General features: G+C 41.2%; 1 protein-coding gene across 1 annotated transcript in view; it reads right to left on the bottom strand.

The window, feature by feature from the left end:
* Positions 1 to 18,737, bottom strand: part of ankfy1 (ankyrin repeat and FYVE domain containing 1) — a 64,243-nt gene that overhangs the window by 18,435 nt on the left and 27,071 nt on the right. Inside the window, exons 8-18 of the mRNA XM_078422697.1 lie at positions 17,926 to 18,130; positions 17,572 to 17,640; positions 17,276 to 17,472; positions 15,505 to 15,602; positions 14,683 to 14,905; positions 12,637 to 12,735; positions 12,186 to 12,339; positions 11,863 to 12,031; positions 7,571 to 7,689; positions 6,458 to 6,614; positions 2,617 to 2,817 (exon numbers count right to left, since the gene is read on the bottom strand). Coding sequence (XP_078278823.1) covers positions 2,617 to 2,817; positions 6,458 to 6,614; positions 7,571 to 7,689; positions 11,863 to 12,031; positions 12,186 to 12,339; positions 12,637 to 12,735; positions 14,683 to 14,905; positions 15,505 to 15,602; positions 17,276 to 17,472; positions 17,572 to 17,640; positions 17,926 to 18,130 — 1,691 coding nt within the window. The remainder of the gene's footprint in view (positions 1 to 2,616; positions 2,818 to 6,457; positions 6,615 to 7,570; positions 7,690 to 11,862; positions 12,032 to 12,185; positions 12,340 to 12,636; positions 12,736 to 14,682; positions 14,906 to 15,504; positions 15,603 to 17,275; positions 17,473 to 17,571; positions 17,641 to 17,925; positions 18,131 to 18,737) is intronic.

The raw sequence follows: 18,737 nt of genomic DNA, 5'->3' as shown, positions 1-18,737 counted from the left end.
AAAATTGTATGTAATAAAGATGGCAAATCAGAGCCATGGATTGGAGAAAACAAAGGCTCGGAGGGGAAATCTTTATTTTAGCAAAGTTTAATTCTTTGCGTTTTAATGCAAGGCATCGTGGGAATAAAGATTATTCTCTTTTGCTCTCAGATGTTTATCTGTGCCCTCAGTTCTGAGTTCAAGGAACTGAGGGCATAGATAAACGTCAGAGAGCAAAACAGTATTCATTACTGGAAGACAGCTAAAAGGCAGGCAAGAATAGCAGCTGACATTCCTGGCTTCAGGGCTCACAGATAACACAGAGAGGGTGTAGTTTGGGAAGGAACCCGAGGTAATATCCCAATGTAGGTTACGGAAGTAATTACAATTGTAAGAAAGGATGATCAATAAATGAGCCCACAGGAATTGAACTGAGATACAGAAGGAGTCAATTACATTTCTGGTGTTTGCCACAGGCTCTCCAATAGTCAGGGAAAGTGATAGAATTGCACAAGTGGTAGTTGGGGATTTTGGTTACCCTAATTTGACGGGGCAGGGCCCGATTAAAAATACAGAAGGATCAGGCTTCTTGAAATGTTATTCAAGAACAACTTTTACTTGAACTAATAACAATCCCAAAGTAGGCAGGTGGGACTAGCGTAGATGGGCCGGTTGGGTCAAAGGGCATGTATCCATGCTGTAAGACTATGACTCTATGAGATATGGCAGTATGAGATAACATTAAGGAATGAACCTGGGCAAAAAGGATAAAAAACAGAAGCAATGATAGTAAGTTAGTTAGATATTCATTCACAAAATGCTGGAGTAACTCAGCAGGTCAGGCAGTTTCACAAAATGCTGGAGTAACTCAGCAGGTCAGGCAGGTTAGTTAGAGTTGCGTTGGTATGGTAAAGGACAGTTAGACTGGAGGAAATGTTTTGAACTGGGACAAGGTCAATTTTACATGGCAGAGGTGATTTAATGATAACTGGACGAGGAAACAGCAACTTGAAAGCAAATCAAAACAGTGGGAAACATTTAACATAGTGAGGGTTCCAAACAAATAAAGATCCTTAAATTTGTGGATGTTGAGGAACAGAGGCTGGATAAAGCAAAGAAAACACTCGACAGATACCAAGAGATCAGAGCAAAGAAAAAAGGTGGAGAGCAAAGCAAAAATGAAAGTTAAGAAGGCGAAGCGACTCATGTAAAAATATTAACAGGATGTGTAAACATTAACAGGATGTGTAAAATGAAAGCAAATTAGAAAAGGGAAAAGTTGGTTCAATTAAAGAACAAAACCTAGTGTGGAGGTGCAAAACATGTACAGTGTGAATGATATTCTGCATCTCTCCCCAAGGGGCAGAAGCAGAGGACTTAAACCAGAGTGACACGGGATAATACAAACACTGGCACCATGATGGAACAATTTGATATACTAGAAATGATCAACAGGGAAGGAGAACATGTAATGTGCCCAATGTGAGCTAATACTGATCTTGTAGTCATAATGCCAACCACCTCTTTTCAAACAGATGGTGACTTAACCCCAATCTCACAAACACTCCTCCATCAAACCTATTTCAGTGGCCAGGTTAAAGTGACATGGCTTGGCATCTTAAGTGTCAATTTACATATTGTAGGTTTAGTTTAGTTTATTGTCACAAGTACCGAGGTACAGTGAAAAGCTTTTGTCTCTCACCAACCAGTCAGCTGAAAAACAATACATGATTACAATTGAGACATTCAGGGCATAACGTTTAATGCAAGATAAAGCCAGTAGTCAGAGGGTTACCAATGAGGTAAAAAATAGCTCATGACTGCTCTCTAGTTGCGGTAGGAAGGTTCAGTTGCCCGATAACAGCTGGGAAGAAACTGTCCCTGAATCTGGAGATGTGTGTTTTCACACTTCTATACCTTTTGCCCGATGGGAGAGGGAAGAAGAGGGAGTGGTCATGGTGCAACTCGTCCTTGATTATGCTAATGGCCTTGCCGAGGCAGCGTGAGGTGTAAATGGAGTAAATGGAGGGGAGGTTGGTTTGTATGATGGTCTGGGCTGCGTCCACAATTCGCTGCAATTTCTTACAGTCTTAGATGGAGCTGTTCCTAAACCAAGCTATGATGCATTCTAATAAAATGCTTTCTACAGCACATCTGTAGAAGTTGGTGAGAGTTGTAGGGGACATGCCGAACATCCTAAGCCTCTGAGGAAGTAGAAGCATTGGTGTGCTTTCTTGGTCGTTAGTTCAATATGGGTGGTCCAGGAATGTGTGCTTTGGAATGTGACAATGTAATTTTTATTTGTTGCATACTTCTTAAGAGGCTTCAGATTCAAATATAATTACAGGGTTGAAAGGAACAATTCAATGCAGTCACACTATTATTAGGCCTAAGAAACACAGACTGGTGCAATGCACTTAACGTACAATAATTACTTAGTTAGCCTGAGCAGTAAGCAGGTTCACCAGATAGTAGTTGGATATTACTTCAACGATTTTGGATCTAACTGTTCGAGTTCAGATTTTACACCCGAGCATGAACCACACTGAACAATTGCAAACCCGTTTCTTTCTCAAAATACATAGCTATCCGAGCCTGTACAAAGGCAGTTGTGCAAAGTTAATGTTGCGCTCTTGCCTGCTCAGCTGCTCCTGGCTCTCGTTTGAGGATTGACTCTGCTGCCTTGTTGTTCTTGTACGTCATTGCACATGCAAAGGGCGTCAGACCCTGGCGATCCCGCATGTTTAACCGGATATCGGGATGCGAGACCAAAAGCTGAATTATAATGCTGTGCTGATTGCTAATGGCAACATGGATTGGAGTTCTTCCCTCTGCATCCTTGTAAAGATAAGAGAAACATTTCAATTCGTCTCACCTACAACACGAGAACAATAGGAAGTTCATTTACAACAGTACCCTACAAATTTCACAAACGACAACTGGGACACAAGGTGTCTATACCAACTACATCAAATTCTTTTTAATATGTTAACATAAATAATACAAGTATGATTAAAATGATTTGTAAATCTTAAGTCCTAGTGCGTTAAGACTCCAACACTGGCTTTCAACTGGGGAATTATTTGGCCCAAGTGCCGACTTGTTAATACAATGTCCAAATGATCGCTCAGTCCCACTTTTTAAAGTGGCCGAGGAGTAGTACCATCGTGATCAAATTACTCGACTACTATCCAGCATCCTTGTCTTTTGATCCAGAGGCCGAGTTTCTGCACCACACCATCTACATTCAAATGCAAGTAATTAAACACTGATATAAGGAAAAGTTGGCATCAGTGACTGTGAAATCATTACTTTGTTCGCTGTTCCTTAGCAAATAATCTACCAACCTTAGACGTTCTGACCCCCAGGGGGAGTTCCAAACACAACAACATGGTCAACTAAAAATCTCTGAAGTCATGGGAGCAATTAATGTAGGAAAATAACTGCAGATACTGGTACAAATCGAAGGTATCACAAAATGCTGGAGTAACTCAGCAGGTCAGGCAGCATCTCAGGAGAGAAGGAATGGGTGATGTTTCGGGTCGAGACCCTTCTTCAGATTGATGTCAGGGGGGCGGGACAAAGGAAGGATATAGGTGGAGACAGGAAGATAGAGGGAGAACTGGGAAGGGGGAGGGGAAGAGAGGGACAGAGGAACTATCTAAAGTTGGAGGTCAATGTTCATACCGCTGGGCTGCAAGCTGCCCAAGCGAAATACGAGGTGTTGTTCCTCCAATTTCCAGTGGGCCTCACTATGGCACTTGGAGGCCATGACAGAAAGGTCAGACTGGGAGTGGGAGGGGGAGTTGAAGTGCTCAGCCACCGGGAGATCAGGTTGGTTAAGGCAGACTGAGCGAAGGTGTTGAGCGAAACGATCGCCGAGCCTGCGTTTGGTTTCGCCGATGTAAAGAAGTTGACATCTAGAGCAGCGGATACAATAGATGAGGTTGGAGGAGGTGCAGGTGAGCCTCTGTCTCTCCTGGAAAAACTGTTTGGGTCCTTGGATGGAGTTGAGGGGGGAGGTAAAGGGACAGGTATTGCATCTCCTGCGGTTGCAGGGGAAAGTGCCCAGGGATGGGGTGGTTTGGGTAGGAAGGGACGAGTGGACCAGGGAGTTACGGAGGGAACGGTCTCTGCGGAACACAGAAAGGGGAGGGGATGGGAAGATGTGGCCAGTAGTGGGGTCCCGTTGGAGGTGACGGAAATGTTGGAGGATGATTTGTTGGATATGCTGGCTGATGGGGTGGAAGGTGAGAACGAGGGGGAATCTGTCCTTGTTACGAATGGGGGGAGGGGGAGCAAGAGCGGAGCTGCGGGATATAGAAGAGGCCCTAGTGAGAGTCTCATCTATAATGGAAGAGGGGAAGCCCCGTTTCCTGAAGAATGAGGACATCTCTGATGCCCTAGTGTGAAACACCTCATCCCGGGCGCAGATGCAATGTAAACGGAGGAATTGGGAGTAGGTGATAGACTTTTTGCAGGGGACAGGGTGGGAAGAAGTGTGGTCCAGATAGCTGTGCGAGTCAGTGGGTTTATAGTAGATGTCAGTCACTAGTCTGTCTCCTGTGACGGAGATGGTGAGGTCCAGAAACGGGAGGGAGATGTCGGAGATAGTCCAGGTATATTTAAGAGCAGGATGGAAATTGGTGGTGAAGTGTATGAAGTCAGTGAGTTCTGCATGGGTACAAGAGGTAGCGCCAATGCAGTCGTCAATGTAGCGGAGGTAGAGTTCGGGGATGGGGCCAATGTACGTCCGGAACAGGGATTGTTCGATGTACCCGACAAAGAGGCAGGCATAGCTAGGGCTATATGCCCATAGCTACGCCTCTGGTTTGGGGGAAGTGGGAGGAGTGAAAGAGGAAGTTGTTAAGGGCAAGAACCAACTCTGCTAGGCGGAGGAGTGTTAGTAGATGGGGATTGGCTGGTTCTATGGTCGAGGAAGAAACGGAGGGCTTCAAGACCATCCTTGTGGGGGATGAAGGTGTAGAGTGATTGGACATCCATGGTAAAGATGAGGGAGTGGGGGCCTGGAAACCGGAAGTTATCGAGGAGACGGAGAGCATGTGAGGTGTCTTGGACATAGGTAGGGAGGGATTTGATATGGGGTGATAGGATGGAGTCGAGGTAGGTGGAAATAAGTTCGGTGGGACATGAACAGGCAGAAACAATGGGTCTGTAATGACTACATACTGCAAATCAATGCCATGTCTTAACAAGAAAATAATAAGGCAACAAAAAGGTTTCGATTTAAATTGTCGCACTTCTCTAAACTACCATTACCAAATAATTCAGAACTCCAAACAAAGCAGTAAATCTGCATAATGATCAGCAGGCCAGGGAGCATATTGGGAGAGGAAACAAAAGTTGACATTTCAGATCAGAGTTCAGCTCAGTCTTTATTCGATTATTCAGAGGCAGTCTGTTTAGTTTTATTATTGTCACATGTGCTGAAGAACAGTGAAAAGCATCTTTCTGTCCAGCAGAGGCTGCTGTACAAAGGACCAAAAAACATCCCTCTTTTCAAGAAGCAGTATAGATGGCCTAGTCAGACCAGCATTCAAAACTCTGGTTTAACTGACATACAAAGCAGAAAATGTGAATTTTCTTCACTCAAGGTTATTATTCTTGCTATTGAGGGAGTGCACCGTAGGTTCACCAGGTTAATTCCTGGGATGGCGGGACTGACATTTGATGAAAGAATGGATTGACTGGGCTTATATTCACTGGAATTTAGAAGGATGAGAGGGGATCTTATAGAAACATAAAATTCTTAAGGGATTGGACAGGCTAGATGCAGGAAAAATGCTCCTGATGTTGGGGGAGTCTAGAACCAGGGGTCACGGTTTAAAAATAAGGGGTAGGCCATTTAAGAGTGAGATGAGGAAAAGCTTTTTCACCCAGAGAGTTGTGAATTCTCTGCCACAGTAGGCAGTGGAGGCCATTTCACTGGATGTATCCAACAGAGATTTAGATATAGCTCTTAGGGCTCACGGAATCAAGGGATATGGGATGAAAGCAGGAACAGGATATGGGATGAAAGCCTGGATGATCAGCCATGATCATATTGAATGGTAGTGCTGGGCCAGATGGCCTACTCCTGCACCTATTTTCTAAGTTTCTATTCCCATCTGACATTCTGTAGCAATATAACCCAGGGTGAAATTAATGGAAAATGTTACATCAAGTTTAGTTTACTATGTGAACAGATAAAATTGGATAAACAGTTCTTATTGTGAAACAAATGAGCTTCAGTTTTTTTCCCCTCCTTGCTCTCTCTTCCCACCACTGGCCCATTTTTCTCCCTGACCATGACTGTCCATTTTCATAGTCTACTTCAGATGATTCTTCCACTACTAAAACCAGTGAACACTAAGAATGCAAGGAAAGGGATGGCAAAGTACTATAATATTTAAATCTAACGTTCTATGGAAATATAACATGAGTTTTCTTAGATTGAATCGTGCACTCCGCTACTGACCTGAGTATTCACATTGGCACCGAACTCCAGTAGGCACTGCACCACTTCCTCAAGGCCCCAGCTTGCTGCCATGTGCAATGGTGTCTGAGCATCATGTGCCTCCTCATCACCTTCACCATTGGGCCCTGGTCGCCTGGGACTGTTTGTATCACACCCGCTGGCAATTAAAGAGAAGCTCTATTGTAGCAAAAGTATAACTGACCGGAGACTCCTCTACATTCTCATTTATTTTGTAAAATATTGAATCCTTCCATCTTAAAGTTTGTCTTTCGCCATAAAAATTAAAGCTTGTTTAAGTCTGTTTATGCACTGTAGACATGTTAGGGCGGCTTTTCCAATTCTCAAACATTGAGACCATTTTGTCATAAAATCAGTGCAAGAAAACTGCATCAGTATTTCAAAATAAGGCATTGGAAGATACTTGCTTTGACTTACATTATCAAGGAATTTTGTACTGTTCACTTTTGTATTTTGAGATAAACATGTCACTAAACAAAAGTGCTTTTTCTTACTCATGTTAAGACCGTGCAAACAATGTTGTAGATTGACACAATGATGGAGACAAAGATGAACTGTCAAAATAACCACAAAAACAAGGAACTGCAGATGGTTTACAAAAAATGACAAAGTGCTGGAGTAACTCAGCAGGTCAGGCAGCATCTTTGGAGAACAAAGATAAGAGCCAATTTGGGTCAGGACCCTTCTTCAGTCTGACGGGTCCCAAACCGAAATGTCACCTCTCCATGTTCTCCAGAGATACTGCCTGACCCTCTGATTACTCCAGCATTTTGTATCTTTCTTTCTCAAAATAACCAGCAGGGCAGCAATGCTGATTAAGGCATTCAATTTAGGAAGCACCTGCAGATAGATCCCGAACATGAATTTCCCACTCAACATAATAATGAAGGTTACTCTACAGAAGCTTGGAGGTCACTTGGTGTAGACATTTCACACAGCATCACAATAGGAAAGTGGTCCATAACAAGTGCATTGGACAAATTACACAAAACTTAAGCTCCCCTTCAAAACAAAGATTTCAAGTAGGTGCCCCAAGAGATGTTTTAATGTCATGCAATTTTGAAGATGGACATTTTAAGATAACCCATTCTATACCTGCGGATGAGGAAGCAGCCAGAATTCTCGTTATTCTCATCAATGGCTCGGTGTAACAAAGTCTGCAGACAACCGCCGGGTCCAGTACCCCAACACGTTGCATCACAGCCATGTCTCACCTGAAATTAAAGGAGTTTTCAGTTTAGGATGAAGTTTGTTCCATAGCAATTAAAAATCCAAACAGCAAAGTTGTCCAGCCAATAGAAACTGAACTACAGTGGGTGTAGGACAAATGAAGTGAAACTCTACAACTGTAATAACTGACTGGAGGCTAATATCAAAGCTTTCAAATTATTTTTTGACCAATCTTGAATCATTCTAATTTAAAGTTTCATTATTACCCTTCTGTCCTCATTCACTTTCCTCTATTTACACAAGACAAATCAACTGATTATCAGGCAATCGCCACCAGCAGCACTTGTGTTGCCTGGATTCTCTTCACCTCCACCATATCATAGGTAAATTCCCTTTGTTCTCCCGTCCCCAACCTGCTCTGCCACTTAATGCTTGCCCATTTTCAAATTTTTCCAGTTTTGTTGTAAAGGCATTAATCTACACACTAACTTTGTTCCTCTCTCCACAATTTCTGAGCATCTACAGCTGTGTTGTGGTTATTTTAGATTTCTAAAATCTGCAATTACTTGCTTTTTGAAAATTAGTTGCACCATCCTTAATTACAGATTAATGACAAAATTGTTAAGCTAACTGATCTATAATTGCACGAGTTTCCTTTCTCACCTTTCTTCAATAGCAGAGAGATCCTTTACCAATCTAACGGAAGTTCCTGAATTGAGTAAGGGCATCTGCAATGTATTCACCTACTTTAGAACACAGGACAGGAATCGGCTGATCATGTGGATTTATCACCATTTAAACTCAATGCTATTTTGTTCATGTTAATTTTAACAAGATCCTAGCCGTACTTCAAAACATTTTAAGGCATCTATATTTTCCTTTTCCTCTACTGGAAAATCATTCACCTTGCTCACCATGTTACAGCCCGGAGTCATTCTGAACTCATGTAGGCCCTGCAGCCCAACTGATCCATGCTTATCAAGGGCCTTCGTCAGCTAGTCCCATTTGCCCACCTATGACCCATATTCCTCCATACCGTTCCTATCCATGTACTTGACCAAATGTATTTTAAAAATATTGGAATTGTACCCGAATCCAACACTTTCTGGCAGTTTGTTCTATATGCTCACCATGTGGAAAAAGCTGCCCCTTGGGTCCCCTTTGGCTCCCCCCCCCCCTCCCCCTCCTCACCAAAAACACAAGCCCTCCATTCCAAGCAATATCCTCGTGCAACTTTTCTACACCCAGTCTAGTGTAATCACTTCCTTCCTAAAGGATGGCAATCAGAATTACACACAATATTCCATTTAATGGTCCCAAAATCACACATAGCTGTAACATGATGTTCCAACTCTTGTACTCAATGCCCTGTCTGAAGGCAAGCATGTAATATGCCTTCTTCACCACTTTGTCTACATGCGTTGCTACTTTCAGGAAACATGTACCCCTTGGTTTCTTTGTTCTACAACATTCCAAGGCGCTGCCATTTATGAACATGACATACTCCCACTCTTTATGTTTAAAGGACTCAGAGCTCTTGACCATCCACATTTTCTTTTTATAGACAATAGGTGCAGGAGTAGGCCATTCGGCCCTTCGAGCCAGCACCGCCATTCAATGTGATCATGGCTGATCATTCTCAATCAGTACCCCATTCCTGCCTTCTCCCCATACTCCATGACTCCGCTATCCTTAAGAGCTCTATCTAGCTCTCTCTTGAATGCATTCAGAGAATTGGCCTCCACTTCTGGCCTACCCCTTATTCTTAAACTGTGGCCCCTTGTTCTGGACTCCCCCAACATTGGGAACATGTTTCCTGCCTCTAACGTGTCCAACCCCTTAATAATCTTATACGTTTCGATAAGATCCCCTCTCATCCTTCTAAATTCCAGTGTATACAAGCCTAGTCGCTCCAGTCTTTCAACATATGACAGTCCCGCCAGTCCAGGAATTAACCTAGTAAACCTACGCTGCACGCCCTCAATAGCTGTGCTTTTTCCCCATATAATAAAAATTTTGATTTAAACAATCCGTTTCATACTCTTTTGTAGTTTTTATTTGGATTTTTGAGACATTCACAGAATTTAACCTTAACTACAGCTTTTCAGCACTTTGTTTTTACTTCAAATTTTCAACATTTGAAGATTCTTGACTTTCAATTTCTATTTCTCCCTTTTGATGATTACATTGGACTGAAGAATATTATGATTGCTCTTAGACAAAATATTCGTGCACCAAAAGAATGTGGCTAAAGCCAGCACTTCATGCAATAAATCCTATTAACTTGTTTCTATCTCCATTTTATTGCTCCCTTGGTGTTTCTAGCTAAAACTGCTGCAAAAAGCTATTCTGGAAATGTTCCAGAAAACCACTGCCTTTGAGGCAAGAATGAGTGTGCTTAGCCTAATTCGATGCAGCCAAAATGCTCCCTAAATATTCTCCAGCCTAAATTACATATTTGGCAATTTATTTATGCATTCCTCCGTTTCACACTTGCCATAAAAGGACTGATAAGCAAATTCCAGAATGTTAAATGCTCATCTATTTCTCAATTCTACTATCGATGCCGATTGCTTGGATCTCATTACATCGTCTCAATGAAATTTCGCTTGGATTTTTCCTCCTAATTCTGACTCGGGGTCATTGACTTGAAAGGTTGACCGTTTTCTTTGTCCACCGATGCTGGCTTTATCTGCAAATGTATGTTTCTTTATTCCTTGCAGTTTCACTAACTGTCTCATAGACCCCAAATACTAGGATATTTAGTTTCTAATCCTGACTATTTTGTGGAGACGAAACTCCATTTTCACACAGAGGGCACCCACGTTTGTTGTTTAGCTCCAATGCCATCTACATATTCATTGACGACACCACTATTGTTGGTCAAATCTTCGATAGCGTTGAGTCAGCATTTTGGAGTGAGAAAACGCCTGATTAAGTTGTACTGGGACTAGCATATCCATGTAATCACAAAGATAGCGCATCAGCACCTCTACTTTTTTTAGAAGGCTTGTCACAGAATACTCCAACTTCTATAACTTCTGTGCAAGTACAAAAGGCGAGACTAGACTCCCCAACATCCTTTAGCCAGGAATATTGCAGATAATTCATCCCTGCCTTTGTACATGCTACATGTCTGCATTCAGCTAATTCAATCTGCCAATGACAATGAAACTGCTGAAAATTCGCCCACTGAATTCCCTTAGTCTAATTCTCTAGGGTTTAACATCTAGAAGCCTTTATTGACTAAAATTTTTACTGTTGGACCTGGATATTTGGTAAGCAATTTATTGGACTCCTCAGAACTGTTCATTTTCTGTAAAAGTCACACGAGAACATTAATTAAATACTATTCACAAGCATTGATGTTCCAATAACACTCAAGGATGACACCATACCCTTGATAATTCCACGCTAACTCTGCTAAAATGCCCTCTTCGCCCAAAATGTTATTTTTAGAAATGTATCTCTTCAGCACAGCACCATGCATTTTCCTACTTCTCATCACGGATCTGTGACACAGCACATTATTCTGTGAAAATTTTCTGTAAATATAAATGGGTCAATATCATACAGTAATCATAGGAAAAAAAATAATTGTGGCTCAACAATATCAGTCTTATTTTAACATTGTAAGGTTGCTTAGTCATCCAGCTGAACTCGCCTACCTCCTGCCGAAGATACCATGGAAGGTATCATGTCCACTTAACACGGGGCTGCCAACTTTGCAAGGCTCCTTGCTAGATTTGGTCTTCATGCCTCTGGACACCAACTTAAACACAATCTTACGATTGAAGCGTGTGTGTCAAAACGGAATCATTGCGAATGGAAGCTACAGGCACTTCAACTAATTTCTGCCTTTTATTTGTGAACTTAGTGGCGATATGTGACAGTACATAAAATGCAGTAGATAGAATGGATTACCATTAGCAACCAGAATTCTAGTCTATCTTTCCTCTGTAGGTTAGGGCAACTTATCGACTTGTGGCACAGGGAAGAGGTCGAACAAAAGACTTTCAAATACTTGACAATTCCCAACAGATGCTTTACTATTGATGAAAACATGACTCAATGATCTATGATTACATTTACACATATTTGAAGAACTAATTGTTTAGAATTTGCATTTTTATCCTTCGCCAGATCTGTGCACAAAGAACGACGAATCAACTCAAATTCTATGGTTAGAACCCAAATCCTTGCTGGGTAGCACTCACCAAAGTTGAGGCAATGTCCTCAAGTCCACTGTCCAGGGCCAGCCACAAAGTTGCATTTCCCTTCTCATCTGGCACAGACATATCTGCACCACGTGTACAAAGAGCATCAACAACAAGCGGAAGCTGATTTTTGATGGCTAACTGAAGAGCTGTTTCACTGTCATTAGTTCTGAGAGGAAAAAAAAATAATGAAGTCGGGGGGGGGGGGGGGGAACAAAGAAGATCAGAATGAGCAAAAGTTCTGAATGACAAATGGTCAAAAGGTCATATTCAGTTCTGCACCAAGATCTTACTTAAAGAAGCTAGTATCACATCACACTCACCGGACATTTATATCAGCTTGGTGTTCAAGAAGGAAGAGGGCACTTTTGCTGTCTTGCCTCTGAATCGCCATGTGTAGTAGAGTCTGACCATCAGACATACAGTCATTAATGGCTGCCCCTGAACCAAGGAGCTGTGCTGCAATTGTGTGCATGCCTGCAGGAAGAGTGCAGTTGGTACTTTGGTTAACTGTTTGGTCTTCTGGTTCTAGTGCCAAGTAAGAGGGGTTTTTAATTTTTTTTAAAGTGACTTTATCTCAGTTACTCCTGAATATCTTTTAAATTGGTTGATGTAAATTAAATTTTCCCCAATTCTCCAATAAGGGCCTATCACACCAAACATGATATTTCCCTTCATAACAACATCCTTCTCAGCATCTTATCCAAGTGGAAATACTCAAATTTCTTGAAGAGGGGCAGATACAATAAAATGATAGGAAGCATGCACCATTACCTGTCCACAGAGCCAATCCTAGAACAGTCTGATCTCTGGAATCTTTCAGGCTGAAGTCAGGAATAATTAGCAGATTACTAGCCGCATGAAGTGCATTTGCTAAGTTGATAAAAGAACAAAATTAGTATTCTTTCCAGCTCAGACCTTCCAAATAAAGTGCAAACAATACCCAATTATCTACTTAGACTAAACTAAATACATTTCTTTCACTGGAGTACAACATAGGAGGCGATGGCACCTGCCAGTTCCCAAGTGGCAATCCTTCAAATACCTTGTATGGATAACCTCTTGAAATTTAAGGAGCAATGTGCTACCCACACTCACCACTGCTCTACAAAACTCTTAGTTTAGTTGAGATACAGCATGGAAGCAGGCCCTTCGAGTCCACACTAATCATTGATTATCCATTTACACTAGTCCTATATAATCCCTAATCCATATCGGGGCAATTTACAGAGGCCAATTAATCTACACACCTGCACGTCTTTGGGATGTGGGAGGAAACTGGAGCACCCAGACGAAACCCACATGGATACAGGAAAACATGAAAACTCAACACAGACAGTACCCGAGATGGATCAATCCCAGGAATCTGGCGCTGTGAGGTAGCAGCACTACCCGCTGTGTCACCCTCAACATTGGTTAAGAGCACAAAGAATCTAAAGGTAATCATGAACATGTGGGAGTGCAAGAATTGCAGGAGCACAGGGTGTTGTGGTGGGGGGAAAGAATAGGATGACTGGGATTGCTCCCATTGGGAAATGGCATGGCCCCAACCTTTGTTAGAAGATATGGACGAGGTGGCAAAATAAGTCCGACCCACAAAACCCCTGCAAAATCTGAAATCAATTATGTCATGCATCAATGATTGAACTTTTTTGGAATGTTTCCAAAAATCAAACTAATCAAATAAATGAAGAGATTAAAATAATGTTTCCATTCCTCTCCAGTGAATTGAAGAAAGATGCCATTCCTTTGCTAGATATGGCTCTGCACAGATTATTTGAATAAATTCTATCATGCACATTCTGGCTATTTTCATACTCTGATACTGGATTAGAAGTAAACAGCTACCAACAAGTTTAGCACTTCTGAAGTTTACATAGGACTACTGGCATTTCTCTGCAAAATCAAGATTATGGTGCACAGACAGACATAGCAGTTCTGACCAGAAAAGTCCAAATTATTATTTTACCATTTACTTTTGAATTTACATTTTTGAGTTAATACGGTATTGAATCACATTGGGTTTTTTTTAAATGGGCATCCATAACCCAAGTTGGAAAATAAGCAAAAACGACTCAAAATGGTACCATATCTCCACAGTGTGATAATGAATGCAATCAACAGCACATAAGTCTAATAAAAAATTATTAAAAGGAGAGAGAGAGAGAGAAAAAAAACCCCATATATACATATGTTGGATTTTTAAATTTATTATGAGAGTTCGGTCCTATACAAGGGTGTCTGCAAGTCTGGAGTTCATAACCTGTGTTCAGCTGGCATGGGGAGAAATTAATCTCTCGCTTCAAGTGTGAGAGTGTCAGTCATGAGTTGCACTCGTTCTTGTAGATTCAGTTTCATTGCTTTCAACAAATCTAAGTATTAACTTACTGCCATCAGTGGTAATCATCAATAAAAATACTAAATATTTAACATGAGGGAAGAATTCATTTATAATTAGTGCTAAATGAGTACTAGTTGCCAGTTGTACCCAGTTGCATGCATTTGATACTACTGTGAATTTGGATGAATACAACCAATGGCCAGAATACATTTTCCCTCCATATTTTTTCCCAGTCAGTAACATTGTCTGCCAGAGCAAAAACGGGTTAAAACAGATCTGATGACACAATACTGTACACCCCAAGAATACAAATATTAATTGAGAATATGCTTCAAGTCATGGCGAAGCAAGGAAATGGAACAAAGATGGAAAGCGAGAAGAGGCGTTTCAAGAAAAGCCTGAAGTTTTTAATGCGTTAATCTGAAGCTACAATGATATCTTAATGAGGTACAGCCGGTGCAGCAAACAAACAAACCTACCTTTCTGCTCGAGTATCACAGATACCACATCTGGATGGTTGTTTGCTATTGCCATGTGAAGTGGCGTCTGCAGGTGGAGACCATCAGCAGCATCTTGTGACACACCCATGCCAGTGGGAAGAGGCCGTTTTGTTTGAATGTTGGGATTTGCTCCATGTTGCAACAGTTCTGCAGTGAGGTTTGCCAGGCCATGTCGGCAGGCTGTGTGTAGTGGTGTTTCACCCTAGCTCAGTGGCCAGCCAAGTGTGACATGATGGCGTGGGAGAAAACACAAAAGGAGAGACAGAGACCAAGTTAAATACCGAGTGGGTTCATATTTTCACAATCCTCAATTGGATCAGTTAATCTTGATCTCTTCTCCAATTTTTGCATTTTACTTTCATGAGCAATTCTTAGTACTGGGCTAACCTACCCAACTCACTCAAACTGGAGTTTTCTAATTACTCAACAAAATGAGTAATTAGAAAACAAATGGAAAAAATCCTTGGCCATTCTTTCCTTATGTGCCAATCTAAACATAAGATTGACTAACTGCACAAATCAAAACTTGGATTATGTCTTTCCGCATCTCACCACATTGCGGAACTTTTATTAATGTAACAGAATGTGTGTTTGCTTTGGCGAAGGTCAACATAATGAGGCCACTGAAGTATTTAAATATGATGTTTCGTACTGCACAATTCCTTGGAATAAACGTTAATGCAATCAAATGTTGACCAACACATGGAACATAAATATGTTGAGATTTTCCCCAAAGTTATTTATTGACTTAATTTCTAACAAATGGAAAAAATCTCCTTGAAGACTATTAACTTCACTCACCCATTGATTGATGTGATTCACTTTGGCACCATGAGCAACCAGGAAAAGTGCAGCAGCTTCATTTTTGCTCTCTGACGCTCTTTGCATCAAACAGTTCCCTAGCATAGAATTTAGAGTGTTAAATGCAGTTCACTGCATTAAATGTCTCCAAAAGGACAATAGGTCAGGAAGATGTTTCATAAAGCTATAAAATGTAATTAAATTATTTCACTTATTCCTAAAATGTCCATACTGTGTATCAGCCTCACATAGCAGTTTCTGCAAGTGGACAATGCCAAGCTTGTAAAGCTTAGAGTTGGGGAATAACTAGAATGGTGAAAATAAGTTTTATTTTAATATTGGTTGGACAGGAATTTACTTGCAGCCAGAAGATAAAACTAGTCTGTGAAGCCATGAGTGGTGAAAAGATGGAGTAACAATATGACAAGTATACCACAGCAGTGTCTTCGGTTTAAACCAGCATCTGCAGTTCCTTCTTACACATACCACAGCAGTAAACAGTTGCAATGGAAGAATTGGAACCAAATGCAATAGACAATAGACAATGCACAATAGGTGCAGGAGTAGGCCTTCGAGCCAGCACCACCATTCAATGTGATCATGGCTGATCATTCTCAATCAGTACCCCGATCCTGCCTTCTCCCTATACCCCCTGACTCCGCTATCCTTAAGAGCTCTATCTAGCTCTCTTTTGAAAGCATCCAGAGAATTGGCCTCCACTGCCTTCTGAGGCAGAAACTTCCACAGATTTACAACTCTCTGACTGAAAAAGCTTTTCCTCATCTCCGTTCTAAATGGCCTTCCCCTTATTCTTAAACTGTGGCCCCTGGTTCTGGACTCCCCCAACATTGGGAACATGTTTCCTGCCTCTAACGTGTCCAATCCCTTAATAATCTTATATGTTTCAATAAGATCCCCTCTCATCCTTCTAAATTCCGATGCAGATATAAGGATATTAATATTAGAGGGATAGATGGGAGAATCAAAGATAATTATTTTGAACTTTTGAGGGAATAACTTCTGTTGCTAGAGGCACAGAATTGGGAAGATGCCTTTGGATTTTGTCGTCTTACTTTGAGTTAAGGTTGAAATACATACACAAAATTAAAATATGACTTTAAAAAAGCGAAATTACTGAAGACAGAATCTAGTAGCCTTTGTTACAAACTGGACACATACTCAAATGTATCATATGCATCGCAGAATGCCATAGCAGCTAGGCATGAAACCTCTGTCCATTTTTGAGAAAAGGTATAGCAGAGAAAATCAGAAGGCATACAGAAAAATTAAGCGTTGAGGAGGGGCGAAGAAAGGAAATAGTGTTTGTGCAAAATAAATAATCTACACATTTGTAAATAGCTTTGCTCTTCTTCAACAGTCAACCCTATTGCCCAGTGGCCTCATGAGTGGGAGAGTCTAGGACCAGAGAGCACAGCGTCAGAATAAAAGGTCACACATTTAGAATGGACACGAGGGGGAATTTCATTAGCCAGAGGTTGGTGAATCTGTGGAATTCTTTGCCGCAGATAGTTGTGTCCGAGTATTGTGTCTCAGTCATTGAGTATTTTTAAAGTGGAGATTGATGGGTTCTTGATTGGTAACCATGTCAAATATTGCAGGGAGAAGATCTAGGCCCTTGATGGGTAGATTCTTGATAGTCACACTGCCAATGACTTGGTCATACCAGTATGAATTTAGAAGCATTAATCATTCTAATTTCAAATAATACCATTTATATCCAACTTTACTTGTTTGGCTAATGGTTCCTTACCTTTTGCATCTGGCGCATCAGGATTACTGCCTCGTGCAATAAGCTTCGCAGAAAAACTGTTTTCATCAAAAGAGGTGCCGTTCACAACCTGAACATCATCAAATGGATTCACTGATTGATCAGAATCCACCGTTATATCCTGAAGTGCTAACCACAGTGCAGTACTTCCTTCGTGATCCTTCAACTCCAAATCACATCTGGAACAAACATTTAAAAATCAGTGCTGAATACAACTTGACTTCGGAATTCAAAAATGTTCTCGTAGAAGACAATGATATATTTAAATAAATACTTGCCGTTTACACTGCAGTAACTGTGTGAAGATATACTCATTTCCTGCCAATATACAGGTATGCAAAGGTGTCCTGTGTAAGCAAGAGAGAAGTCATTGAGGGAATTAATTTGTAAAATATGCAAATGGACAATATATTTCAGTGTCACTGCGTGCACAACAAAATATATCACACTATTTGTTTATGAGATTTACATTATATCACTTTGCATCCCAGCAGGTTTAACCCATTACATGAAGTGAGCTGGGAGCATTTGGATTACACAGTTGACCCCTCTTCCTTACCCTACAATGACCCTTCCGGTTGTCACTCACTGTGCAAAATACGCAAAGAAACACGGTCCCAATGGTTACCTACCTTCCTTTGCTATCCTGCATATTGGAATTGGCAGAAGCTTCCAAAAGTGCTTGTGCAATACGTGCCATTCCTGCCATTGCTTCCAACGAGTGTCTTTTCAAACTGTACGAGGCCACAAGGTGAAGTGATGTCTCCTGCTCGCCGTAAGTAGCTGCATTTATACAGGCACCGTTTCGAATCAAAAAGCTAGCAGAAAATTCATCACCTTGGTTTAAACAAAAAGTTAAACACGTTTAGTTTCAAATCCATACATCACTCATTGCACAAGTGTTGGATCAATATTTGGTAGAACTGCAATTTTTTTAAATTATAGCTACATTGCAATCTAACATTCCTAAGCAAATGCTGCATGTGACCACAGGACATGAAATGTAAAAGACAACTGTCAACAAATAATGTTTTTCAGTGTGTAACTTTACCTTGGAACCTAGTATTTGACAGGCATAGTGTTTCAAAAATGTTACGGTGAAGATAAAACTGTTTTACCCAATAAAAACAGAAAATGAAATGTGCAAACCGAGTTTTAAAGTTAATGCAAAACTACTCGCTGGAGGCAAGCAGAGGATTGTTGTCAGGCTATCACAAAATGCTGGAGTAACTCAGCAGGTCAGGCAGCATCTCAGGAGAGAAGGAATGGGTGACGTTTCGGATCGAGACCCTTCTTCAGACTGATGTCAGGGGGGCGGGACAAAGGAAGGATATAGGTGGAGACAGGAAGATAGAGGGAGAACTGGGAAGGAGGAGGGGAAGAGAGGGACAGAGGAACTATCTAAAGTTGGAGAAGTCAATGTTCATGGGCTGCAAGCTGCCCA

Source organism: Rhinoraja longicauda, chromosome 26 (assembly GCF_053455715.1).
Source record: "Rhinoraja longicauda isolate Sanriku21f chromosome 26, sRhiLon1.1, whole genome shotgun sequence".
NCBI lineage: Eukaryota > Metazoa > Chordata > Chondrichthyes > Rajiformes > Arhynchobatidae > Rhinoraja > Rhinoraja longicauda.
The sequence above is the reverse complement of the archived record's forward strand: the minus strand, read 5'-3'. Positions and strand labels throughout refer to the sequence as shown.